Source organism: Pinus tabuliformis, chromosome J (assembly GCF_031772625.1).
Source record: "Pinus tabuliformis cultivar Carrire ecotype Pingquan chromosome J, CPIR1, whole genome shotgun sequence".
NCBI lineage: Eukaryota > Viridiplantae > Streptophyta > Pinopsida > Pinales > Pinaceae > Pinus > Pinus tabuliformis.
This window is the reverse complement of record NC_142295.1, coordinates 461157968-461185335: the sequence shown is the minus strand read 5'-3', so window position 1 is coordinate 461185335 and position 27368 is coordinate 461157968. Positions and strand designations below refer to the sequence as shown.

At 40.1% G+C, this 27368-nt stretch overlaps 1 protein-coding gene and 1 pseudogene across 1 annotated transcript in view; one reads left to right on the top strand and one right to left on the bottom strand.

The window, feature by feature from the left end:
* Positions 1 to 10852, top strand: part of LOC149227831 (cryptochrome-1-like) — a 100609-nt gene extending 89757 nt beyond the window's left edge. Inside the window, exons 3-5 of the mRNA XM_089380603.1 lie at positions 8568 to 9274; positions 9396 to 10184; positions 10422 to 10852. Of these exons, the coding sequence (XP_089236729.1) occupies positions 8568 to 9274; positions 9396 to 10184; positions 10422 to 10514 (1589 nt within the window). The 3' untranslated portion in view covers positions 10515 to 10852. The remainder of the gene's footprint in view (positions 1 to 8567; positions 9275 to 9395; positions 10185 to 10421) is intronic.
* A 12998-nt stretch (positions 10853 to 23850) lies between these two features.
* On the bottom strand, positions 23851 to 25471 carry LOC149227830 (pyruvate decarboxylase 1-like; annotated as a pseudogene).
* Positions 25472 to 27368: the final 1897 nt, after the last annotated feature.

Below are 27368 nucleotides of genomic sequence, written 5' to 3'. Positions count from 1 at the left end.
TATGGAGGAGAAGCTGTGGCTTAATGAGATGAGGGTTTTGATGGTCAACGAAGGAGAATAAAGGACAACGCAGTAGGATGAGGAAGGGGTGTGGGCAATGTTGAAGCTGCAGGATGGAGGGAGGACGCACGAGAGAAGAAATTGAAGGCTGCGGGCTAGGAAGGGATGTCGACAAGGAGAGGATAATGCATCATACAGGCATGAAACGAAAATCCAGGGGATGAGGGCAACGGATTTGAAAATTACAGCAGATAATGGGAAAACCTCATGCAGCAAATGAAGGTTGGGGTAATGGAGGGATAAGGGTTTTCTACAAAAAAATTCGATATTTTGTAGCAAATCTAAAACCCAACCAACAGATCGGAAAACTCAGATAAATGGTAGCCAAAAACTCCTCAAGACATTTCCAGAAATTCTGATTAAAATGTTAAATTCTTTTGCTTCAGATTTATTCTAAAAACTCTCATGAAAATTTCCAGATCTAAGAATTTCACAACCCTTGGACTGCAAAAATTTGAATAATATCCCTGCAAAATTATGTTGATAAACCCCAAAGATTCAGATCTTACCCTCAAGGGCCTAGATCTGGACCCTACATAAATTTCTTCCTCGGATCTGTAGCTGCACGACAAGAAGAAAACACCCAAACAATATATACAGTGATAAAACTAAAACCCAAAAAAACCCACGTTAGAAAATTAATTACAAAATTTACAAACTGCAAGCTCTAATCAACCAGATCTGTCATTATGTCGCGCAAAAAAAATAAATAAATTTAAAGGAGGTTCTAAATCGAAACCCTTCGTGCATCACCAACAAAAAGTATTATGATAAGCCTGGAGCTAATTTAGCTGGGCTCTTCCGGGAACACAGATCGAGAGTTGGCTGGTCCAACTAAAAACTTCTCTTAACGCCCGAGGATCTAAAATCAAGATTTCCCTGCAAAACTCAATCCAGCCATTAAAAGTAGAGCGAGAAAATAATACTAAACTCAGACAAATAGAGATACATCCTGTTACGTTTCAAATTTAGATCATTATTCAGATCCCAACGACTGAGCAAGATACCTGTACTCAAATCACTCTTTAGAAGCTATCATCGATGTCTCTAGAAAAAATTATGCATGAAAACAACACATCTTACAGTATTTCCATGAAGAGTAATACCAACAGAACTTAACCCCAAAGTCTTTCTTTATTATCCAGAAAAAGATTACACAAGAGCTTTTTGCTAAGCACACGACTCAAAGGTCAGATGTATTGATTGACAAATGACCTCCTATTTAAAGATAAATCTCGTACTGGCTAGTTCGAGTGATCCTCATCAAAGCAATCTCGACCGTTGAGGAAAATTAAAATTTCTTTTAATCTCATTCGTCGAAATATTTAAATATTTGGGGAAATTCGAAATTTCTTATTAAATGCATTTTAATTAACTTAAAAATAATTTTTGAGTTAATTTCCTCAAAAATTTAACTTTGACTTAACTCTCAGGGATCAAAGGTTTAAAATTTGGCAAAATAATTAATTTACCTTAGTCTCGGGACTTTTAAAATTTAATTTTTAAGGACCGACGAATTTTTCTTTTGGAGAATTTAAATTTACCTAGGACCTAGAATTAATTAAATCTCTGGCTTAGGATTTTAATTAATTTTTTGTCAGAAAATTTAATTAATTAACCTATGAGGGTATAAATTATTTTTCCAACCCTCAAGACACTTTATATCGTGATTTTCATATTTTTTACATCATAAGGGGGAAAACCCATTTGTAATACACCATCGCAGACTACCCATTTCTGTGACACAAATATAATTCAGCACACCAAGCAATTTGTAATAAAATAACCTAACCAAATAGTTAGGATTACTCCCAAATTACTTTTATAGACTCGATCTAGAACACTAGGACTCGCCTAAGATCTTAGTGACAAAATCCATTCCAGCTTTAGGGTAAGACTAGAGGAAAACTCTGCTGACCATCCGAGAATGGATCGGTGAGACAAAAAACCTCCTAGAATGGAGATCGTCACTAGAAAAGTAGGCTTACCTAGGTCGTTACATACATGACACGGATCTGCTGAGATTATTTATATTATACACATGCAGAAAGAGTTACATAACATCCTGGAAGTCAAGCTGATGATGATAGTTGGAGGACACAGACACATCGATCAATTGCTATCCCTTTTGCGAAAAAGGGGGGTGTAATGCTATGGGTCGTTGACACGTAGTGGTCAATAGTGTCCATGGCAACTCTATAGTGAGTCTCCTTTCTTTGTATATGCATTTCATAATTGAGAAGAAAAGAAGGGCATAGGCCTCGCTTTCTAGTTGGGTTTTTCCCAGGGTACATCTTGTTGGCATTATGTTTTCTGGTATGGCTATATGTTACAGATGTTGTACTTGATGGCAACTCCCATGACAAGGCTCTCAATTTATGAAAAATTAAGAAGGACGCAGGATATCAGTTCAGAAGGTGCGTACCCGCAGGTACACCATGCAGGGACCGCGTCCCAGGACGCAGGCCAGCTGTTCAGGAGGTGCGTCCACCCAGTGCACACATTTCTAGGCAGTGAAAAGCTCACGTGGGGGTTTCTTGTGTTTTACTCTTGGTATCTAGCCGACGGTATTGTGTTATTATGGTGTCGGCTCGTGGTATTGTTCCATGTTTTGAGGAGGAGCTTGCCTATATAAAGCAAAGGAGATCATTTGGATTTGGTATGTCTTTGGTTGAATATCTTATGAGGTGAGATCTGGTCTAGATCTAAAAGGCGAATCTACTGAAGGACTGAGATCTCTTTGGCGCAAGATCAGATCTGTAGATCTGACTGTTTGGGTTACACTTAAAGTCTTGAAATCATTCATACCCGAAGGGACGCAGGTACAGTGAAAGGTAAGTGCGCCGGGACGCAGTGCAGTAGGAGGATACCTGCGTGGGGACGCAGGGTAGACGAAGTTCAGGTGCGTCCGGGACGCTGTTCAGTAACTGGAGATCTGCGTGGGGACGCAGGGCGACCAAGGTTCAGGTGCGTCCCTGAAGCAACAGGACGCGGCGCGATAGTGTCTTTGGGTGCGTCCCTGCAGCAACAGGACGCGGCGCGATAGTGTTTTTGGGTGCGTCCCTGAAGCAACAGGACGCAGAGCAGTTGAAGGAACAGTGCGTGGGCACGCAGCATAGCAGAAGGATTTCTGCGGGTGGTCGAAGGAAAGCAGAAGGTGAACTGCGTCTATACGCAGGTCACAGAAGGGAAAGTTGCGTCTCTGTATTAAGATGTTCTGTTGATTGAATTTCTCTGTTGATAAGGTGTTCTGGGTTAGTTCTGTTATTGCTGATCTGATAACTGTAGTGGACTGTAACTGATATGTACTTGGTGATCATTTGATGCTTTATGAAAAGAAGTAGGGGGTTGTAACTCCCTTCCAGGAGAGACTGGAAAACGAGAGAGAGTTGTAGCTCTCTGCAGGTTGCAGCCTGCGTACTGGTAAAGGACTGCACCAGTACAAAACCATTGTAAAAGAAGTTTCTAATTTGAAAGAAGATAGAGACATATTGCAGCAGGTGGTTTTCACCCACATTGGGTTTCCACCTTACATCCTGTGTTCTTTGGTGTGACTCTGTTTTCTTTGTTCATGCTCTTTATTTTATGGTACTGACATGCATAAATAATTCAAAGGACAAATAAGGAAGATTTGCAAAAGAATTAGATAATACTGATTCACCACCCCCTCTCAGTATTATTTCCAACAATTGGTATCAGAGCAGGTCCTTTCAGAGGAAGCTTAATCGCTTGAAGGAAAAGATCCATCAGAATGGCTAACCCAGAAAGAGAGGCACACATCAGGCCACCAGTCTTTGACGGGAACAATTTTACTCACTGGAAGATAAGAACCACTGCATATCTACAATCACTTGGAGCAGAAGTTTGGGGAATTGTAGAAGGAGGATACAAATTCCCATCAGCAACTCCTACAGATCCAGCAGAGAAAAAGCAATATGAGCTCAATGCCAAGGCCGTTACTGTCCTATTGAGTAGTTTGACTCAATCAGAATTTATGAAGATCATGCACTTCAAATCAGCTAAGGAAATATGGGACAAAATCGTTACAAGCTACGAAGGAGATGATCAGGTAAAGAGAGCAAAGCTTCAAACTCTCAGAATCCGGTATGAAACTCTTAAGATGCGTAATAATGAAAGCATAGCTAATTATTTCCTGCGTATGGATGAGATTGTGAATTGTATGAGGGATCTAGGTGAAGAATTTGAGGAAGTTGTCTTAGTTGAAAAAGTTTTGAGATCTCTGTTTGCTAAATTTGATTCTAAAGTATCTGCCATAGAAGAAAAGGAGAATGTGCAGAAAATCACCATGTCACAACTTCATGGGATCTTAACTGCTTTTGAAATGCGACAAGAGGTACCACCAGAGGCCGCATTCGAAGTGTCAGAAGAAGAAGATGAGGTAAATTTTGTCAAGAATCTTGAACGGGGAACTGGACGGTTCAAAGGTAAGCTACCTTTCAAATGTTTTCTATGTGGTAGAGTTGGTCACTATGCTGCTAGATGTCCTCATAACAAAGGAAAGATATCTGAAGAAGATGGTAGAAGCTATTATACCCATATTAAAAGTTCATTCAATGATAGTGAAGATATTAGAAGTCTCATGGCACATAAGAAGAAGAATGCTTCATCCAATAATAGCGAAGATATTAAAAGTCTCATGGCACATGAAGAGATGAATGCAGAAACTGAAGAAGTTGCCAAATTAAAAGAACAATTGGAGACAGAAATCAGGGTAAGGGAGCAATTGCAGGATATAGTAAAGGATCAGAGTACAACTATTCAGAGACTTGAATCAAAGATCCTCTCTCTAAAAGAAGACCTTAGAAAATCAAGAGAACAGAACAAAGAAGATCTTGAAGATCAAGAACATGAATTGACCAAACTAAAGCGACAAGTGGAAGAAGGAAGAAAAGCTGAAGAAGACCTAAGGAATCAATATCTGAAAAAGGAAGAACAACATCAAGTTGAGGTAAATATCTTGAAAGGTAAAATAGAAGAAAAGGATAAGCTTTTACGATTTCAAGATAGTACTAAAGTCTTGGATGATATTCTTAATAGTCAAAGGTCTCCTGCTATCAAGACTGGTCTTGGTTTTCATGAATATGTTGAAGGTGAATCTAGTTCACAAGGTGAGGCAAGAAAATCCAAGGAGAAATCTGAAATGCTCAACAAGGAACAACCAAGGAAAGAAATTCCTCAAGGAAGATCCTTTACTCCTAACTATGGACGTGATAGACGATTATTTCCTCCACTGAAAAATGTTGAATGTTATGTATGTCATAATCTTGGACATGTTGTAGCCAGATGTAGAAGTAGAATGGTTCAAGAAAGATCATCGCATCCCAGGTATTTCAGAGGATATTGCTTTGCCTGCAATGCATATGGACACAAAGCAGTTGATTGTGATAGAAGGAACATGAAAAATATAAGATGTTATACATGCAACAACTATGGGCATAAAGCAAGGGAATGCAGGAGCAAACTTCAAAATTCAAAACAAGAGGACCATACATCATCACAGTTGCAGGAATTGAAGAAGACAAAGACAGAAAGGTGTGGCATAATTCAGACAGTTGACACAGGGGAATCTGAAAGTGATGAAATTCAGTATTCCATCCTGCATACGCTGATATAATAAAGACAAGTCGCGTATATACGCGAGTTACAGGCTGCAAAGTCGCGTATATGAAGAAAGGGCAGCAGAATAGACCCAGGTTCAGTCATGGTTGGCTCAGGCTTAGGGGGAGCAGAACAGACTCAGGAGATGGTACAGGTTCAGGGGGAGCATATAATGCATTGTTGGCATTATGGAGGATGGTCAGAAGGAGATCTTGGAAATAGCTGCAATATGTCTCTATCTCTTTCATGGTGGATTATGGTTCTTTGTTGCAGATCTGGTTCTTTTTCAGGGGGAGCATGACCTTAGGGGGAGCATACCCCTTTGCCCTTGATGTCAAAGGGGGAGAATGAAGCTGAAGTTTGTAAGGTTGCCATCAAGTCCAAAGGGGGAGATTGTTGGCATTATGTTTTCTGGTATGGCTATATGTTACAGATGTTGTACTTGATGGCAACTCCCATGACAAGGCTCTCAATTTATGAAAAATTAAGAAGGACGCAGGATATCAGTTCAGAAGGTGCGTACCCGCAGGTACACCATGCAGGGACCGCGTCCCAGGACGCAGGCCAGCTGTTCAGGAGGTGCGTCCACCCAGTGCACACATTTCTAGGCAGTGAAAAGCTCACGTGGGGGTTTCTTGTGTTTTACTCTTGGTATCTAGTCGACGGTATTGTGTTATTATGGTGTCGGCTCGTGGTATTGTTCCATGTTTTGAGGAGGAGCTTGCCTATATAAAGCAAAGGAGATCATTTGGATTTGGTATGTCTTTGGTTGAATATCTTATGAGGTGAGATCTGGTCTAGATCTAAAAGGCGAATCTACTGAAGGACTGAAATCTCTTTGGCGCAAGATCAGATCTGTAGATCTGACTGTTTGGGTTACACTTAAAGTCTTGAAATCATTCATACCCGAAGGGACGCAGGTACAGTGAAAGGTAAGTGCGCCGGGACACAGTGTAGTAGGAGGATACCTGCGTGGGGACGCAGGGTAGACGAAGTTCAGGTGCGTCCGGGACGCTGTTCAGTAACTGGAGATCTGCGTGGGGACGCAGGGCGACCAAGGTTCAGGTGCGTCCTTGAAGCAATAGGACGCGGCGCGATAGTGTCTTTGGGTGCGTCCCTGCAGCAATAGGACGCGGCGCGATAGTGTTTTTGGGTGCGTCCCTGAAGCAACAGGACGCAGAGCAGTTGAAGGAACAGTGTGTGGGCACGCAGCACAGCAGAAGGATTTCTGCGGGTGGTCGCAGGAAAGCAGAAGGTGAACTGCGTCTATACGCAGGTCACAGAAGGGAAAGTTGCGTCTCTGTATTAAGATGTTCTGTTGATTGAATTTCTCTGTTGATAAGGTGTTCTGGGTTAGTTCTGTTATTGCTGATCTGATAACTGTAGTGGACTGTAACTGATATGTACTTGGTGATCATTTGATGATTTATGAAAAGAAGTAGGGGGTTGTAACTCCCTTCCAAGAGAGACTGGAAAACGAGAGAGAGTTGTAGCTCTCTGCAGGTTGCAGCCTGCGTACTGGTAAAGGACTGCACCAGTACAAAACCATTGTAAAAGAAGTTTCTAATTTGAAAGAAGATAGAGACATATTGCAGCAGGTGGTTTTCACCCACATTGGGTTTCCACCTTACATCCTGTGTTCTTTGGTGTGACTATCTGTTTTCTTTGTTCATGCTCATTATTTTATGGTACTGACATGCATAAATAATTCAAAGGACAAATAAGGAAGATTTGCAAAAGAATTAGATAATACTGATTCACCCCCCCCTCTCAGTATTATTTCCAACACATCTTGTATTCATTGTGTGGATTTTGTGTTATTTGCTTAGCTTCTTTCCTTTCAGGTTCATTTGTTTCAGTATTTTCGTCCATTAATCCAATAATATTAAAATTTTGAGATTTAAAGTAAGACACTGCATAATAAGGGATTTGAGAATATTATAAGATCTGTTATGATAAACTGTTCCCGTGGAATATCCATGGCAGTTTATAGATCAACAGATTTGAGGCTTTGAGTAAGTCTTTTGCTATTAAAGAATTGTTTAAATTTGACTCAGTTTAAAACTTTATCAATATGTCAGCTTTCTTTTGTGTACACCCTCATTCTACTGAGCATGCCTTGTGGGTATGGTCAATGAGTTCCTGATGCTGCAAATTGTTGGTTTATAGCATGGACAACTTAACAACTTGGTTTTAGTGTTTTCTATTGCCAATCCAATGAATGTCCTTGTGCTTGTTTTTATCTAGAGATGGCTTTTCATATCATAACTGCTCATCAATGCTTCAAGGTATTTTCTCCTCCAGTTTCTCAAATAGAAGCCTTTGATGTCTTTGGGGATGAGTAGAGGAATTGTACTGAGCAAATAGAATATGCACTTAGGAATGATATTCAATGCCCTTTTATTTGCAGGAAGCAGCCAAGTAACCATACTTTTTCAGTGAATGATACCTGCATTGTTTTTTTTTTTAATTATTAATTTATTGAAGGAAAGAACTTCATGGTAGTTTGTACAGCTGCATTTAACTGGCAAACTGTTAGTACTGCCAGCCATTCTGTTATAAAGTCACATCATTGTTGTTATCTATTATGTTGAGAGTGGTAAAGGAAATCCCATTCTAGAAGTTAACAATATTCATGTCCATTGTTTGCTTGAAGTGAGATATGTTTCATATGCATATTGGTTAACCTCATTGCAGCAGTTTGAACTTTGAAGTGATGTCTCACATTGCTATATCTTCTTTGGCTTATCAACAAATACAATATTCGAATTTACAATTTCTTGTGTAGTTATGATATTATAGAAACTAATATTAGTTGGCAAAAATCTTTCTTGCTTACTGATGTTTCATACAAGCCATTTTACCAACTTGCTTTTTTTAAACTTCAGGTGTAGTTTTGGGTTGTACGGCAGAAGAATTATCCCTTGAACATGAAACTGAAAAATCAAGCAATGCCTTGCTAAGCAGAGGATGGTCTCCTGGTTGGAGCAATGCAGATAAAGCATTGGATGAATTTTTGGCAGGACCTCTACTGGATTATGCAAAGAATAGGCAGAAGGTTGATGGTTCCACCACTTCCCTTCTGTCACCTCACTTGCACTTTGGAGAAGTGAGTGTAAGAAAAGTGTTCCATTGTGTGCGAAGGAAACAAATCCTTTGGGTGAAAGAAGGAAAAACAGATGGGGAAGAAAGTGTAGATTTCTTCCTTAGAGCAATTGGGCTTAGGGAATATTCACGATATCTTTGTTTCAATTTTCCTTTCACACATGAACGGTCATTGCTACAGAATTTGAGATTTTTCCCATGGAGGCGGGATGAAGGTTATTTTAAAGCTTGGAGGCAAGGTCGAACTGGTTATCCATTAGTAGATGCAGGAATGAGGGAACTTTGGGCAACAGGATGGATACATAATCGAATTCGAGTGGTTGTCTCTAGCTTTTGTGTAAAGTTTCTTCAACTTCCATGGACTTGGGGAATGAAATATTTCTGGGATACACTGTTGGATGCAGACATAGAATCTGATGTTCTTGGCTGGCAGTATATCTCTGGTAGCTTACCTGATGGCCATGAATTGGACCGGATGGATTTCCCTCAGGTGCGTGAGAGTGCATTTAAGCCTTAATATGAAGCATAGTTATACAAATTATTCAATATAGACAGGAAACTAATTTGGATTTTACTTTGCTTATGTGCATCTGATTGCCAATTTGTTTCAGGTCCAAGGTTACAAGTTTGATCCTGATGGTGAATATGTACGTCAATGGTTACCTGAGCTAGCAAGAATGCCCACAGAATGGATTCATCAACCCTGGAATGCTCCTGTAGCCATACTCAGGGCAGCAGGGGTTGACTTAGGATCAAATTATCCAAGGCCAATTGTAGAGATGAGTTCCGCTCAAGAACGTCTGCAAAATGCACTTACACAATTGTGGGAATTGGATGCCAGTGCAATGACGGCAGTGGCTAATGGTACAGAAGAAGGTTTAGGGGATACTTTGGAAGTTAGAGGCACAGGAGGTCCATTACATGAAAGGATGTATGTTCCTAGAGTAGTTATAAAGAGGGAGGAAGCATCTTCAGCTAGTTCATGGCAAGATCAAAGAGTACCCAACATTGCTAGGCAGGAACATTCTTCTCCAAGCAATAGATGGAGAAGCAAAACACAAATATATCATAAAGAATCACAACAGATTTCTGTTGCAGCCATGGAATCTGAAACAGATGTGCATAGTGGTAGTATGTCACACAAATCTCAGGAGCATATACACTTGAATGATCTAGCAAATATTCCAAGTGCAGACAGTGACATACAGTCTACAGCAGAATCCTCCTCTGTTAGAAAAAGGAGCAGTAGTGACAGTCAATCTGATTTTGTACCTCCATCATGTCAATCATTGACTGCTAATGCATTGCAAATACCAGAACAGGTTGGGCCTGCATCCCTTAATGATTTCAGCGGAAATTCTTCTAAGCAAGTATTCAATCTAAATTCCTTGGTGGATAAGGTACCATATTTCTAATTCTATTTCTTTCTTTAAGGGTCCAATCGTTCACAGTGGGCTACAAATTAAACATCCATTCTGAAGTTTGTCTGATCTGCAGGCAATTTTATAGTTGAAGGTACATTTAACTAGAGACCAAATTCTACACTGGTTTGAATTAGGACTCAGTGTCTTCTCAAACTTCAAATGAAGAAATCTGTAATGTTCTTTTAATAGTGGTTGACTCTGCCATTATTGCAGTTTGAAGAAGAGGATGTTATGTCAAATAAGACACATGGAGCCAGAACAGCAAAAAGGCGTTGCCATGATGAAGCATTGAAAGGAAAGACATGATATGATATATCCTCCGAAGTTTGAACAATGACATTTTAAATAATAATCCTGCATGTGAATGATGTAGCAAATCATAATATTGGGTTGCAAAAACACTTTGCCTATTTTACTTCTTCTAGAAAGTGTTCATCAATATAGGTTACCCTTTGCTGTTTAAGACATTTTTTGTAACTTCGGAAATGGACATTTAGGTATCACTTTAATCAAATGTTAGTCTTCGTTTATAGTACCTATATGTTGAAAAGCAAATATGGAGGGAGTAATGGAGTCTGTAAAGCTCTTAAATGTACATTCAGTATTTGTGAGCTGCAATGAAATTGCTTTGAACATTTTCCACACTCTTTGTGTCTTGCTTTAAGTGAGTTGATCAGTGTACCATGAGAGAATTGGAATAAAGTGAACTTATTTACTATATGTCTGTCATCTGTATCTATCTTCAACTTGCTCCTAGTTAGCAATCAAAGTTCTCGATGAGGTCAGTCATCAGCTGCTTAATGTAGTTCAAACTTCATCGCTTGAGTTTTGGAATTGTTCCAGAAAGAATATTCTTTTCCTTCCACGTGGTGATTGCTTTTTCTTTATTTTCATGACTGTATATGCTTTTTAGATCCGTTGCTGACATATCTTCTGGATCGGCTCTCCAAAATAATTCTAGGGTAAACACTGCAATCAAGTGGAATATGCAAAATTTCAGCACTGTAAAATTCAAAGTAGGTGTGAAATTATGAGATTAATGGGTATTTATGTCTAAAGAGAATTGCTGTTTCTAGATTCTTTGTGCTTTTGGCTACAAGGAAAACAGGGAATGCTTTGGAAAGAGCAATTTAGAAGTAAGATACGACAATTGATTGGAGAATCTCTGTGCAAAGACACTGCAAATAAATCATGCAAAAGGTGGCAAGGATATTTCCAACAGTTGGCTTTACATTGAGTGGCATCTTACCTCACAATCCTGATGGTATGATCTTAATCAACTGCAGTCAAACATAATTTCTTGCAATTCAACATATCATCATAAGAACCAAGTGGAAAAATAATGACCACCATAATTATCTGAAAAACAGTCAAGTTATACAAACGTGTGTTATGCATATTAAAATAAAGGACAGTTATGCATTTCCTTAGTGAGACAAACCCTCCTGGCCATGTATATAATATCAACTCAATGATAATGATTTTGACGTACACTTGTTTATTAAGCGCCTTATAATTCACTGGATTTTCAATTTGCAACAGATTTCTGTTAAGAGTGGTTTAAGGACTTCTCTGGTTACCTTCAACTGATCAAAGTACACTTGCTCTCAGTTATCTTCTCATCTTCTACCATGTTAGTCCTTTTTTGTTTGAAAATTAGGTGGAAAGTTAAAAATATATGTTGATCCGCGCTTTTCTAGGAAGTCACTATGTTTAGGATGTGAGGATCGTTTTCCTTTGTGGGTTGTTCATATGTTATAGGACCAAGGAAATGAAGGTGAAGTGATTTACGTTGAACAATCGATATTTAAAACCAAAACCAAGTTTGTTTCAAAAAAATGTGCCCTCAAATACATAGACAAAAACAACAATATTCATACGGGCATTGCATTATAGTTCTAGTCATATATTAGTATATTCACTATTAATTTTGTAGTGTAGGATCAATTTTCAATCCTAGGTGGTTTTTATATTTTGGAGAGAAAAGGAAGAATATTTACAAATGTGCAGCATTAGCCTTGTTTGTTTTCATTGCATAGCCCCATTTTGGTATATGTAAATGATAGAAGGGATCTCATGTACCTTATATAATATCACCAATAAAAGAAGAAAAAATAGTAACAGATTTACATCAAATCACGTACCATAGAATGTTGGAAACCACATCAACAAAAAAGGTATCAAAGATAACTAAAATAGATGTAGACATAGACGCAACAAAGATTGTGAATCAATGGGATGAACAATAATGACACCAATATATTATTGAGGAATTAAAGATATATATGGGAAAAATTATAAAACTTGAACAAATGACCATGATAACTGTCATGAATGAGGATAGATGGACATGGCCAGGACATCATGTTTTAGGATTATTTTGATTTAGACTAACGACAGGTATACAAAAAAGATATATGGGGACATGACAGGTATACAAAAAAGATATATGCGGACATGACCACAATAGGACTAACAACTTCATCACTAATTGACAATAATGACAAATACATTAGATGGTTGAACTAAATATGAATAAAAACCTGACACAATTTGCATTGATCCACTCCCTCAATAAGCGTGTTGATGGTTTTTGAATGATGTGTACTAATTTTCCACTAGTGGATTGATACTAGTGACATAAAACAAGAAAAATAATTGTTTTACCCTATGAAGCAAATCAAGCCAGAAGTCTAAATGAAGGTTTCGAGAGGGAAGGGAAAAAATCATGTAAAGAAGCTTTCTAAGTGATTGTTGAGATGGAAGAGAAAAATAAGTGGGGTAGTAACTCCAAACAACAAGCACACAACAAACAAAACCACCTTCCATGCTCTATGATAGATAAAATTCTTTGAAGAGCCTAAGGTTGAAGTTACCTTTCAGATAGAGAAGGAAGCCTCATACAAACAAAATAAGACATAAGTGTTGGGCTCCCCGTTAATGGCGGTGTAGAAGGATAATCCAACGCTCTCCGTGTGTTTCGTGGCATGTGCTTAAATCTAACAATGTGTGTGTTTACTAACACCTGTGGGTTTTGGTGTAACGACAATCGTGACTCTAACAAGTGGCATCAGAGCCAAAGGTCTCGAGTTCGAAACACACTTGGCTTGCGTTGGGGGGGAGATTGTTGGGCTCCCCATTAATGGCGGTGTAGAAGGATAATCCAATGCTCCCCGTGTGTTTCGTGGCATGTGCTTAAATTTAACAATGTGTCTGTTTACTAACACTTGTGGGTTTTGGTGTAATGGCAATCGTGACTCCAACAATAAGATAATCATCATTTCTTTAATGAGTCATTCTCATGTTTGGATCAAGTACAATATATAAATGGATTTATAACTCAACAAACAAGAAGGAAATGTCAAAGCACATCAATGTTGCAATACATTGTTTAGCATAAATGGAATAATGTTGTCAATGTGGGGTAGCATAAAATTCAAGAAGATAGGATTTGAAGTTGGAAATGGCTTGGACATATAACAGACTCCAATGCTAGATAAGTGAAACTTTCAATAATGACTTCTAGTAATTGTTGAAAATAAACCACAAATGTCACGAGTATTTGATTGAATTTTGAACACTAGCACCATTGAATATGATGCTTGCAGATCCATATGGGATCATCATACAATTTGTCATTTATTTAGGTAAGTTTTGGGTTAAAAAAATTTGGAAGAATTAGCTTCCAGGGCCATTTTAGTGATGGGTCCCAATTTGAAAATTGGGGTTGGAAATCGTCTGAAACCTTTTGGAGCGATTTTGAGGTGTTAAATGGCACCTTTTGGTCAAAAATATTCCTAAAAGTCACCAGTAGTATTCTACACATTGAGACCTTCCCAATGGTGCAAGAATTTCCTTAATCAAAGATAGTATGCGAGTTATGCCTTATACCTCCCACAACTTGACCTACTTGGTTGACCACCTTGGTATGAGTGGATGCCATGTGAGCACTGTTAGTCAAACATATGGGGCTAGCCACATGTGGACTTTGGAGAGAATTATAGAAGGTCCAAATCCTTATCACTAATTGAGTGTTGAGAAATTCAAAACCCTAACCTTAGATGACTATCGGGTTGTGTTAAATATTGGGAAGCTAAGAAGAGAGGGGATGCTAGTTTGGAAAATTGGGGATGGAAACCACATGAAACCTTATAGGGCCACTTTGAGGCCTTAAATGGTATCTTTTGGCCAAAAACCTCCATGCAGATAAATGGCAATATTCTACACAACGAGAGCTTTCCAATGGTACAAGAATCACCTCAATTAAAGATCATATGTGAAAGTTATGCCTTCAATAAGTTGACCTACCTAGTTGACTAGCATGATATGAGTGGATTTCACACTAATCCCCATTAATCAAACATGTGGGTCTATCCATGTGTGGAATTTCAAGAATATTCTATAAGGTCCAAAACCTTATTACTAACTGAGAGTTGAGGAATCCAAAACCCTAACCCTAGATAATTATTGGGCTAGTATTGTACTTGTTCTATAGCTGAGAAAAAAATCTAAGAGTGATATTTTGTGAGCATGACAAAGGAGGAGGATTTTGTAGAAATTGTTCAGGCCATTGTGTCAAAGGGTAACTCAATAGTGAGTGCCTATTCCTTTGTATGCACATTTTTATAGTTGAAGCAAAGAAAGCATAGCACAAGCCTCACCTTCTAGTTGGGTTTTTTCTTGTACTTGGTTTCCCAGGATAAATCTTGTGTTCATTTTTATTGACACCATGTATCTTGTGCCTATTCTTTCATTTTTCATACTTTAGTTATTTCTTAAATTCAAGCCATAAGTTAGGTATAATGAATCTGAGATCTAAGGCGATAAACCTGCATAATCTAAGATTTCATAATATTATAATAATTTTTTTTAAGAAACCACTCTATGCGAAATTTTTAACTCTGTTACATCAATTGGAAATCATCCTTCTAACTAATTATTATTAAGTGGAATTTATTTTCTACGACAAATCATTCAGCAATTGTTCAGGCCATTGTGTCAAAGGGTAACTCAATAGTGAGTGCCTATTCCTTTGTATGCACATTTTTATAGCTGAAGCAAAGAAAGCATAGCACAGGCCTCACCTTCTAGTTGGGTTTTTTCTTGTACTTGGTTTCCCAGGATAAATCTTGTGTTCATTCTTATTGACACCATGTATCTTGTGCCTATTCTTTCATTTTTCATACTTAAGTTATTTCTTAAATTCAAGCCATAAGTTAGGTATAATGAATCTGAGATCTAAGGCGATAAACCTGCATAATCTAAGATTTCATAATATTATAATATTTTTTTATAAGAAACCACTCTATGCGAAATTTTCAACTCTATTGCATCAATTGGAAATCATCCTTCTAACTAATTATTATTAAGTGCAGTTTATTTTCTACGACAAATAATGGATAAAATCACAACTAGAATTTTCACTAAAAAAACGTTGCAAAAAATAAAATGCTAGAACTGAGAAATATAGAGCACATACACAATAAAAATGGCATTGTTATTTTTGGATAAATGTCCCTAGAAAACCCCAATGTGGGAAAACCGGTGCAACAAATGAGAGTTTTATTATTATTATGCAACAGTGAAATTTCAAAGTACAATCTGGATGCCAAACTAGCTATACTCAACAAATAATATGGCCAAAATTATTAGAGAGAATTTTCTTTCTCTCCAAAAGCAATCCCGACACAACCTGCTTCAGAAAATTGGCCCTCCAAGAGCTGTTGCGTAGGCCTCTACATAGTCCTTGCACAAACCCTCACACAAACAATGAGGGTTTCCGACCTTTGGAAAATTGAAAACTGGAAAGTTATTCTGGCCTCTGAAACTGAATCAACCGACTACTCAGCCAAACCAAACTGCCTCATTGAAGTTTCCTGCACAGTCCCTGTGCAACCTCTAGTGGAATAATTCGACGTCTTTGTTTTTGCCTCGCTGGAATTTGAAACTCCTTCGGAATTCATTTCTAGTGCTCCCTTTATGCCTTTGTGTTTGATCCAGGTGGATGTTGGTGGCCACCCACCTATCCCATTTGGACCCCCACAACTGTCTCTTTCAGCTTTTTCAGTTTCCTAAATTGTAGCATAGTTTACTATTTTTAACAGTTTTTCGGGTCCTGAACTTCCAGAGCCATTTTGAGGCCCTAAACGACGTTTTTTGGGAAATCTAGGGAAACATGGGTTCATCGATCCATGTTGCCTCCCAAAGTGGTAGTACTTAGATAGATCTTTCTATCGAGCTATTGTACGCGTCAAACGGAGATCGTATGCCAAAGTTACGACCCCGGGAAATTGATGTACCAATTTACCCAAACAGGGCCCACAATTTGGCGTTTCATCTTCTAGGGTTAGGTTTCGGGATGTGAAAGGTTTTCCATTGTTTCTCAACAATAAATAGGCCTTCGAGCCTCATTGTAACACAGTTCAGAACAGTTCAGAGGCATGTAGCCGCCGCATCTCTTCTCAGAGATAAGCTACCATCGCCCTAGCTGGTTTATTTCCATTTCTGTTTGTAAGCATATTTCAATATTTTACAGTAATGAAATGAAGTGTTATTTCCGCTGCATATCTGTGCTTATGGTTATCTCTGTAATTTGTTGCGTTCCTGTTTAAGTCCGGATTAGTGGTATCAGAGCGGTCTGCTTTTTCTCTGTTTTTCTTTGCATGTCCCCAACGAGGTCGGGATATAAGGAGTTAGGGCTTGAACTGGTCGAACCCTTGCAAGACTAGCCTCGCAAATCCCGACGGCCTCCCATGGCGGATGAGAAGAAAGACGAGGAGGCAGGAGATCCTATCAAAATCTTGCTCGAAGAAGCCCTCGAGCGACAACGGAACGCGATGATGGACAGCTTTGCCCAGATTCTTCAGCGGCTACCCAGAGGCGACGCATCAGCTTCCAATAGCTACTTTGGAAACGCCACACCCTTCAAGGTACAAGTTAATTTTGAAATCCCCATCTTTGAGGGTCAAATAGATGCAGATGCCGTAGATAAATGGTTAAATCTGCTAGAAGGATATTTTTCTGTTCATGAATTTTCGAGTCGGGAAAAGATTGTTTTTGCTCTTCTCAAAGCAGCCCCACACGTCAAGGACTAGTGGGAAACCTACTGCGAGCAGAAGGATGAAAGCACAGGCTCACTATTTTCAGCCGCACCCACTTGGGATTCATTCCGGGATGCCGTCAAGGAGCAGTACTACCCTGTCAAAAGCTACGAGGACAAATACATAAAGTGGACCACGCTGCGGCAGGGAAGGGACCAAGATGTGCCAGAGTTCAAAAATATTTTTCATACCCTTCGCACACAGTTGGGTATCCAAGATTCTGAGCTGCATCTGGTACTCAAATACCACGGCTGCCTACACAAATACATCCAGGAAGAGATGGAGTTCTTGAACATCTCCTCACTCGGTACAACATACCGATATGCTGTCAAAATTGAGCAAAAGTTCAAACAGAAGAAACGAGAGTTTGGATTTGCAAATCCGAAGCCCAAAGGACAAAGCCAAGGCGGGGTGACCCAAGACAACCCCTCGAAGCCGCAAGAAAAGAACAACACCACGAAGCCAAAGGACAAAGGAAAGTGGCGTGAGTTCCACAAGAGTCCCACTCATAACACAAGTGAGTGTCGGACCAAGCAGTCGCTGGTGGCCGAATTGAAGGCTTCCGAATCAGATGCATGTTCTGACCTTAAGCCAGAACCCGACAAGGGGAATGGCAAAGGGAAGCAGATCATTGATGTGGATCCCAGCGCCATTGTTGCCACTGCCAAGATCCAGAAGAATGAACCTGAAGAACAAGAGGAGGGGGAATGTCTTTTCCACTCACAAATGTGGGTGAAGGGTTCGCTGCTGCAATTCATTGTCGATAGTGGCAGCCAAAAGAACCTCGTTTCAGCAGAGGTCGTGAAGCGGTTGGGCCTACCGACTACACCACACCCACAGCCGTACAGTATCGGGTGGCTTCATGAAGGACGAGATCTCAAAGTTCACCAGCAGTGCCGCCTTCCCTACAGCATCAAGCCCTTCACAGACGAGGTATTGTGTGATGTTACACCTCTGGATGTTTATGATGTACTATTAGGCCAACCATACTTATGGAGGCGACATGCTGTGTATGAGTCAAGGCCTCGCACTGTCATTATTTCTTTGAATAATTCATTATACAGGATACCAGAGGTAGCCCCACCTACTGCCACTTCTTTGATCGCTGCTAAGAAATGCAACAAACTCATCTCACAGACTAGGAAATTTATTTTCTATCTGGTTCGCTCCGAAAGTAAGGGGAAGATCGTTGCTACATCCATGACCCCCGCAAAGGGTTCCTCCACGCAGCAGCAGCAGTAAAGGGATACGGTCATGACAGAACACAGGAACAACTTCTCCTCAGGGGTACCACACAAGCTTCAGGTGGGCAACAAAGTTTGGTTGCATCTGCAGAAAGAACGCCTTACAAGAGCCCATCAGAAGCTCCGACCACACCGACATGGTCCTTACACCAGTACCAAGGCTGCGGGGAATAATGCCTTGGCGCATAACATTCCTCCATTCCTTCGTTTGCACCAACTGTTCAATGGGTACCGTCATCGACCATGCTTCCCACCATTACTGGACACATCAGAGATTGCAGAACAGCTCATCAGAGACCCAACTCAGCAGAAGCTTCCTCATCTTAGGGAGGAACTCAACGCAATGGGGACCATTGCTTCCTAAGGGGGGAGGAATGATCTAGGTGGATGTTGGTGGCCACCCACCTATCCCATTTGGACCCCCACAACTGTCTCTTTAAGCTTTTTCAGTTTCCTAAATTGTAGCACAGTTTAATATTTTTAGCAGTTTTTCGGGTCCTGAACTTCCGGAGCCATTTTGAGGCCCTAAACGACGTTTTTTGGGAAATCTGGGGCAACATGGGTTGATGAATCCATGTTGCCTCCCAAAGTGGTAGTACTCAGATAGATCTTTCTAACGATCTATTGTACGCGTCAAACAGAGATCGTATGCCAAAGTTACGACCCTGGGAAATTGATGTACCAATTTACCCAAACGGGGCCCACAATTTGGTGTTTCATCTTCTAGGGTTAGGTTTCGGGATGTGAAAGGTTTTCCATTGTTTCTCAATAATAAATAGGCCTTCGAGCCTCATTGTAACATAGTTCAGAACAGTTCAGAGGCATGTAGCCGCCGCATCTCTTCTAAGAGATAAGGTACCATCGCCTTAGCTGGTTTATTTCCATTTCTGTTTGTAAGCATATTTCAGTATTTTACAGTAATGAAATAAAGTGTTATTTCCTCTGCATATCTGTCTTTATGGTTATCTCTGTAATTTGTTGCGTTCCTGTTTAAGTCCGGATCAGTGTTCCCTCTGGCTCAAACTCTTTTCCCTGCTCGACCTCTATTGCTGGATAACTTGATATGCCAAGGAACTCGACCTCTTAAGTGTATTCTCTATCTACCAGTCAAGTTTCTCTTTAGAATCTCTCGTTGGTGATCCTCATCAACAACTAAGATCATCTCATACTTGATCCGTGTGAGTTTCTAGAGAATTCTCACATTTCTCAATTAATTACTGTTAATTAATCACTTTTCCTAAGTTAGAAATAGGAAATATTTAATTATTGATCAATTTACTTAATTGAGCCATCTCTAGGTGTATTCTCCTGAAACCTTTTCTAGGTTTTGGAGATATTGTGTTCTTTAGCCTTTCTAATGCAAGTCGAGACTATTAACACTTGTCCGATGCTAAAAAAACTAACACTCCCTCTTAGCGAGGAAGGTGTTCTCTTTGTCTCATAACATCCTCCCATACACGCTGCTAATGTTTGACAATTGTGACAACTTGCCACTACCCACCAACTACTGTGCATACTCTGATTCATCTGCCACACTATAGCTGAACCATCCTGCATCTGCGCTGCTGCTGAAATTGCATTGTATTGCTTGTATTGCTGCCAACTCTGTTGTGACTGTAACTGCAACTGGTCTCATGCTACTGTTGTTGCTGCAACTATAACTGCAACTGAGAACAAAACTATGAATCTACTGTTTCCTTGTACTAGCTCTGTGATTGTCTTCTGAGTCTCTGACTGCAACTAGCCTCTATACTATCTATTGAGTCTATCTATGCCCTGACTAGTTCTATGCCCCTTAATAACTGATTGCAACTAGCTTTGCAACTATTCCTCAAGATCTGACCGTGCCATGCTGAACACAGATCCATATGCTATTGAACTATGTGGGCCCCTGTAGTAAGGGTGATGATCCATATGAAGAGTAATCTGCAACTGTTGAGGCTGCTCTATGGACCTTGCCCAAATATTTGCAACTCTGGAGTTTAGAGCTCAATGTATCCCCACTATCCTGGAGTTATAGCTGCATACAAAGAGAATTTGTGCTCCAATCTAGAAGAAAAATTGTTCATTTATGCCAAAGCTGCTGCCTACTCTTGCTTCTCCTTCTTGTCCTTCTTCCTCTTTAGGAACTGGGTACTGTAGGGACCAAAATCACCACATCTGAAGCACTTGATATTTGATAGATCCTTCTTCTTCTTTTCTCCTCCTTGTGATCCTTGTCCCTGATTAGGATCTTTCTTTACCTTCCCCTTTGATGCAAGGGCTGCGTTCTCCTCTTCTTTCGTACCCTTTGGTCCTTTGCTACTGCTGCCACTGATATTGCTCTCATCTAGAGCAAGCCTCATCTCTTCTTTCATAAAATATGCCCACAAACGATCCCAACCCGGTAGATTATCTCTTCTAGTGACACCTTAGACAAAGGTAGCCCACTTTGGGGTAAAACCATTGAGATTTGTATGCACCAAATCACTCTCTTGAGGTGCTTCTCCAACAATGGCAAGGTTATATCAGAGTTCTTCACCCTTATGCATCCTGGTGGTCCTGGACTTCTCCTTCAAGAACATCTACCTGTTCTCGGAAGGATTTTGGAAAAGCATGGCAACTACATCCCACATTTATTTGATCATATTCTTGGCCGCTAAGTGTGAGACTATATGATCCCAAATGCCATTAATGATCAACCACTTTTCCTTGGCAATCTTCTTATTGTAGTTCTCTAACTACTACAAGTTTGTCAGTATGACTGCAACTCTCTCTACATACGTTTTCAGACCATGCTCATCTAGTAGGGAAGACATTTTGGCATTCCAGATACAATAATTTGAGGCTCCATCTAGTCCATCTTGATCTCGAAGTCTCGCTAAGGCCATTTTCTGCAAAACTCACAACTAGGAAATAAACATGCGTCTCCTCTCTTTCCTGCTTGGTTGCTTGCTCTTCTACTCACACTCCCTCTTGGAATGCGTAGTTCTGCCTGCTACTATTGCCATCTACAATTGGAAATCATGGATTTCCTCCAGGTAACTGAATTTTGGAAACCATTTGAGAAATTCCTTTATGTGCACTATTTCTTTTCCACCTGATGCTAATCTGCTACTACAAACACTGCTGCAAACCAAATACGCTTAGAACTACTCAACAAATTCTCTGATATGCTCACCAAAAGTGCTTCCCAGTAACACCACTGTTTGCGAGAACTTTCGTTGAGTTTGTTCGAACTTTTCTTGCCCCTGCAACTAGAAATCAAACCTTCTGCCCAACAATTTGCACTGCTTGGATGGACCTCTGTAGAGACATGGAAACTGTGTTGCAGAAATCCTTGTGAACCTGCACAAATTTCTTCCTCACTTCCTTGCTTTTGATTTGTCTTCAACACTGTTATGATACCGTGTGAAATTTTCAACTCTATTGCAACAACTGTAAATTATCCTTATAATTTATTATTATGAAGTGCACTTTATTTTTGACGACAAACATCAAATAAAATCACAATTGCAATTTTCACTATAAAAAACATTGCAAAAAAAAAATACTACAACTGAGAAATATAGAGCACACACAAAATAAAATGACACTATTATTTTTGGACAAATGTCCTCAGAAAGTCATAATGTTCGAAAATCGATGCAACATATGAGGGTTTTATTATTATTATGCAACAGTGAAATTTTTGAGTATAATCAAGATGCTAAATTGGCTATCCTCAACGAATAATCTGGGGAAAATTATTAGAGAGAATTCTCTCTCTCTCTCCTCAAGCAGTCTTGACACAACCTGCTTTAGAAAAGTAGCCCTCCAAGAACCCTTGTGCAAGACTCTGCGCAATTCTTATGCAAACCCTCACATGCGCAACTTGAATTTTCCTATGATCAAGTCGTCCTTCCTACTTACTTCCTCTGGAAGAAATCCTCCAATGCTCTAGAAAAATATTCTGACCTCTGACAATTAAATCGACCTCCTGCTCAACCAAATCAAACTGCATCACTGACATTATTTGCGTAGTCCCTGCGCAACCTCTAGTGGAATAACTCGACCCCTTCAATGTTGCCTCTCCAGAACTGGAAACTTCCGAAATTCACTTCTGCTACTCCCTCTTTGTCTCTTTGTCCCTTCTGGATCGAACTCTCCTTCCCTGCTCGACCTTTACCACTGGATAGCTCAATCTGCCAAGGAATTCAAACTCTCAAGTGTATTCTCCATCTACCCATCGAGTTGCTCTTATAATCTCTTATTGACGAACCAATGACCATGATTTAGATCCTCATTAATGACTAAGATCATCTCAAACTCAATGTGTGATTTTCTAGATAATTTTCACATTTCTGAATTAATTTTTGTTAATTAATCACTTATCCTAAGTTAGACTTGAGAAATTTTTAATTATTGATCAATTAACTTAATTCAACCATCTCTAGGTGTTTTCTCCTAAAATATTTTATGGGTTTTGGAGATCTTGTTCTCTTTAGCCTCTATGACACAAGTCGAGACAAGAACACTTGTCCAATGCTACAAAAAATAACACTCTAGTGGAATATCCACAACAATTTACAAATTATATTGGTATCAAAGCGAGGTTTCTTAAAATAGAGAATAATTGTAAAAGCTACATATTGGTGGACAATCTGTCCTTCTAAAAAATGAGGCTTGTTACTTATAGAATCTTTGAGCTACAATATCATGGGTAAATTCCATGAATGGATAAATACCATGGGTGGATGCCACTTTCCATTCAGATTATTCATCACACCTTAAGTAGCAACGGTCTCCATTGCGTGAAGTCCCTCATGATAAGTCTTTGTTGAGTATGAAGAGCCACTGAAGAGAAGGGTTTCGTGTAGTTGACCCATAACCATGATGAACGGAGATCTAAGGATAAAGATACCTTGTAATGCTTGTGACTAACTGTGACACTGATAGTGTGTGACCTAGTAAATGGAGTTTGAAGTACTATAGGTTTGTGGATGACCTGTAACCATAACGAACAAAGATCTGAGGATAGAGATACCCTGTAATGCTTGTGACCAACTGTGATACTGATAGTGTGTGGCCTAGAAAATGGAATTCGATGACAAGGGTTTTGTGAAGTTGACTGATAACCTTGGGGGTTTGTGGGTGACCCATAACGATGATGAATGAGGGTTCGAGGATAAATATACCCTTTAATGTTTCTGGGCCAATTGTGAGACTGACAGTGCATGGTTCAAATGGACCTTGAGATAGTTTGTTTTTATTGATCTTCCTTGTAGAAATATGGTGGGTTATCTTTGTAAATTTAACATGGGACCTATTGCAATAAATCTACCAAGAAATACACATGCTTCTGCCATGCTTGAACACCTTATGTATGTGAGTCATCCAAACCATATAAGTTGAAACTAAATCCACTCCTATTTCTGATGCTCTCGAGGCTAGCATGAGATCACCAAATGAATGTTCTATTTGTACAATATTTAAGGCCCTTGACATAACATGTCTAACCTTCTTGACAAGAGCTTCTAAGAAATATTTCATCAATACACACCCAAAACTAGGCCCATTTCCCACTTGTTAGGCTGCACAGTTATAGATTTCTCATTTTTCCATAGCAATGAATATCCCACTGAACTATAGTCATTGAGAATTAGCCCTGCAAATAAATATGCATCCGGTTTCAACTGTTTCAACACATAATTGAAGCACTTATTACACCCCATTAAGTACCTATGAAATGTGGACGAGTCTCTGGAACCTGTCCCTTAGAAGAGGGCATCCCAACCATGGGATAACCCGATGCATCTGCTAATTCCACAAATGCACTTTTTTCCTTAGCAACCCTCATCTTTGGACCACCTATGAACGCGGGCTTCACTGCTATGTTTAGAAGTTCTACTGTAATGTCCACAGCCTCTTCCAAAATTTTGAGATTGCTTAGCCTAGGTGATAGAGAACATGGAACAAGTTGTCGACTGAAAGTGGAGTGTTGAACGACAACAAGATTACAACTAATGCTGATATGCACATGCTTACTCTTCATAAGTGCTATGGAAATCACATAGTCTAGCGCTCTGAGGCATCATCCAAGTAATTCAAAATACCCTGAGCGCATGCGACCATCTGGAAGTAGCAATTCTTCTAGCTAAAGCATGGCAGGTCAATGGTATGACGCATAACGCTGTCGGTCCCATATTCATTCAAATTATGCCTCCCCGACAATAAAAATGACAGGCAAATTCTCATTGTAAGCCCCCACGTTCGCATTGATGATGTTGAGCCCCCCAACTCCCCGACAAGCCTAGTATGCTCTTCTACAAGCTTGGCCTGCACTACTTCCTCAACCGCAGCAAGAGGGGTAGGAGCCCCTTCCCCGAACGACTTGTGCCCAAGAATTCATGTCTCAATTTATTGTTTGAAGGTGGAATGTTGAGTTGAAAACTCCTCCCTCTCCCTATTCAAACCAATCCAATGCTCCAGGGCTTGCTTCTAGGAGGACTATATATAAAAAGACTCCATCTTCAGGTTCTTTGAAAAATAAGGCTCCAGGGCTTAAGGCTATGGATCTTCCAACCATATTTCACTTTCATACAAATAGCATTTCACAACGTTTAGAGCTATTGCGCGGGGGCATGGATAAGCTAGAATTGCTGCTATTGCTGGTATGGCTGGAATTGCTTTTAGGCTTGAGGAACCCGGCTGCTGCTGGCTTTTAGTTAGTGTAGGCATCGTTCGTTACTTGCCTCGTTAGTTACTGGCAGGCTGCTGGTTGAATTACCCCGGGCAGGAGGGTCGAACCCATAATGCTAGAACCTGTGACTAGACCCACGATTATGGTGCTTCGCGAAACAAGAGCATTGAACCCACCAGTAGTAGATTGACCTGGCTTGACATCCCACCCATTGTAATCAATACACAGAACGATATAGATTGAGATGAGTTCCCCCATGTTCCCATCAGAAGACATTGAGCCATGCTTGTTTACTTACGCTATGAATACCTAGGGATTTGAAGAAACGATAGGACACAGTGGACCTGCTTCGAACTTGCTGCTTGCTGGATAGCTGGACAGAATGATTGATGGTACCGCTGCCTAGAATAATGAAGAGGGTGCCTACAATACAAATATGATTCTGAAAGGAGGGGGGGGGGGGAAGGAAAAGCATATTAATTGCTGAGCTTACTTTTGGATAATTACGTGTATAATAATAGAATTGAATTAGTACTGCTTGAGTTACTTGCTTCGGTACTGGAGATTCTTTTACTGCTCGCTGGGACAAGAAACTTGCTTGTCGATGAAACCCCGGCTGGCAGAAGAAACGACACGAGCTAGGTAGGAAAAGAAACAATTCTATATTCCCCATCCCTCTATCCCCTCTACCCTCTATCTCTACCTCTCTCTACTGTAACCTATCCACCGCTATCTCTACTTCTCTCTACCGATACTAAATACTTTATACTCTAGACGTTCAGTTCATCAGTCCAGATACGGTAAGTCTATAGACGTGAAAGCCAGAACAACCCATCCCGAAAGTGTTTGTGTGAGGAGGTGCACCGATTACCCTAACAACTTATCCATGCATGACAAGGTGCCAACTTCAAAGAATGAGAGATGTGAACCAATGGATGGATAGGAGTTACAGCAGACACGTTCTTTTCAATCCATTAGATACAGATGTTCTGTTCAGTTCATATACGTGAAATCTATATACATGAAATAATTACCCCATCCCGACAGAGTGAGTGAGGTAGGTAGGTGCACCTATGAAGAGTGATTGATTGAAAGAAATCAAATGGACTAAAGCTAGATCACCACGGAAGTCATAGTCATGGCTTGAAAACGGGAAACAAGCGTAGTGCCAGGTCAAGTAGTGGAAATTACGTTTACTAGTGTAATTAGAGCTTAGAGTCTCATGCAAGTGGTTACAGTGTATGAAACCTTATGAAATAGGTACAACCTTAGAATAGGTAACTGCTTAGGCTTAATCAATTAGAAAGAAAATAGATCATTAATGGAACAATCACATCCGGAGTGCAGGCTGGCTTGACCAAACCGGCTTGAACCAACCTACTAAGGCTAATCACTTACCCTACCGGCTTCTATTACGCTTGAACTAGAAGTCCGTATGGATACAGAGAGAGTCCAGTCATTATCGCACTACAGAGAGGCTAAGCACAGAGAGTAGAGCTAGGAGTTAGCTTATGAACTCAAGCTAAGCACCATATGGATTCCACTGGTTGTTTCTTTATATGGAATGGGTGCCATAGATATGCGATCATCATATAAAATATATTTGGATTTTGGATTATTCCCCACTGACTAACCTCACACTCACTAACCTTACTGGGCATGTGGTAACCTGAATAGCTGCTGCGGATGAAGTTAGAGATAAAGATCCAGAGGCAGCCGTTCTCGAGTCCGGGGCATCCCTTCTTTTTTGGTAGCTTGTTTGAGTCATATCCAGTCCAAGCTTCAGTTGATCCGGTTCAAGAAGCAGATCTGGTTGGAGATCGAAATCGATACCTAGCAGCAGAGATAGAGACAGCTATAGCAACAAAGCAAGCACTAGAACCAATTGAAGTTTCTCCGCCTTCACCCGTTGATTCATTTTACCAAGCAGCATCTAAGCCCGGAGCAGGAGCGGGAAAGGCATCTGACCAAGTTTCTCCCATTGGATTCAGTTGAAACATAACCTAGCAATAGAGCCATAGGCCGAGGTAAAGACAAGGGTAGGAGCACCAATCGCAGGTGAATATGTACTTGGAACTAGATATGGAACCACGCGAAGGTCCGAATAAATAGCTCGGTAGGTTTACTTATGAATTCCGGCAGGACCCCGCTCAAA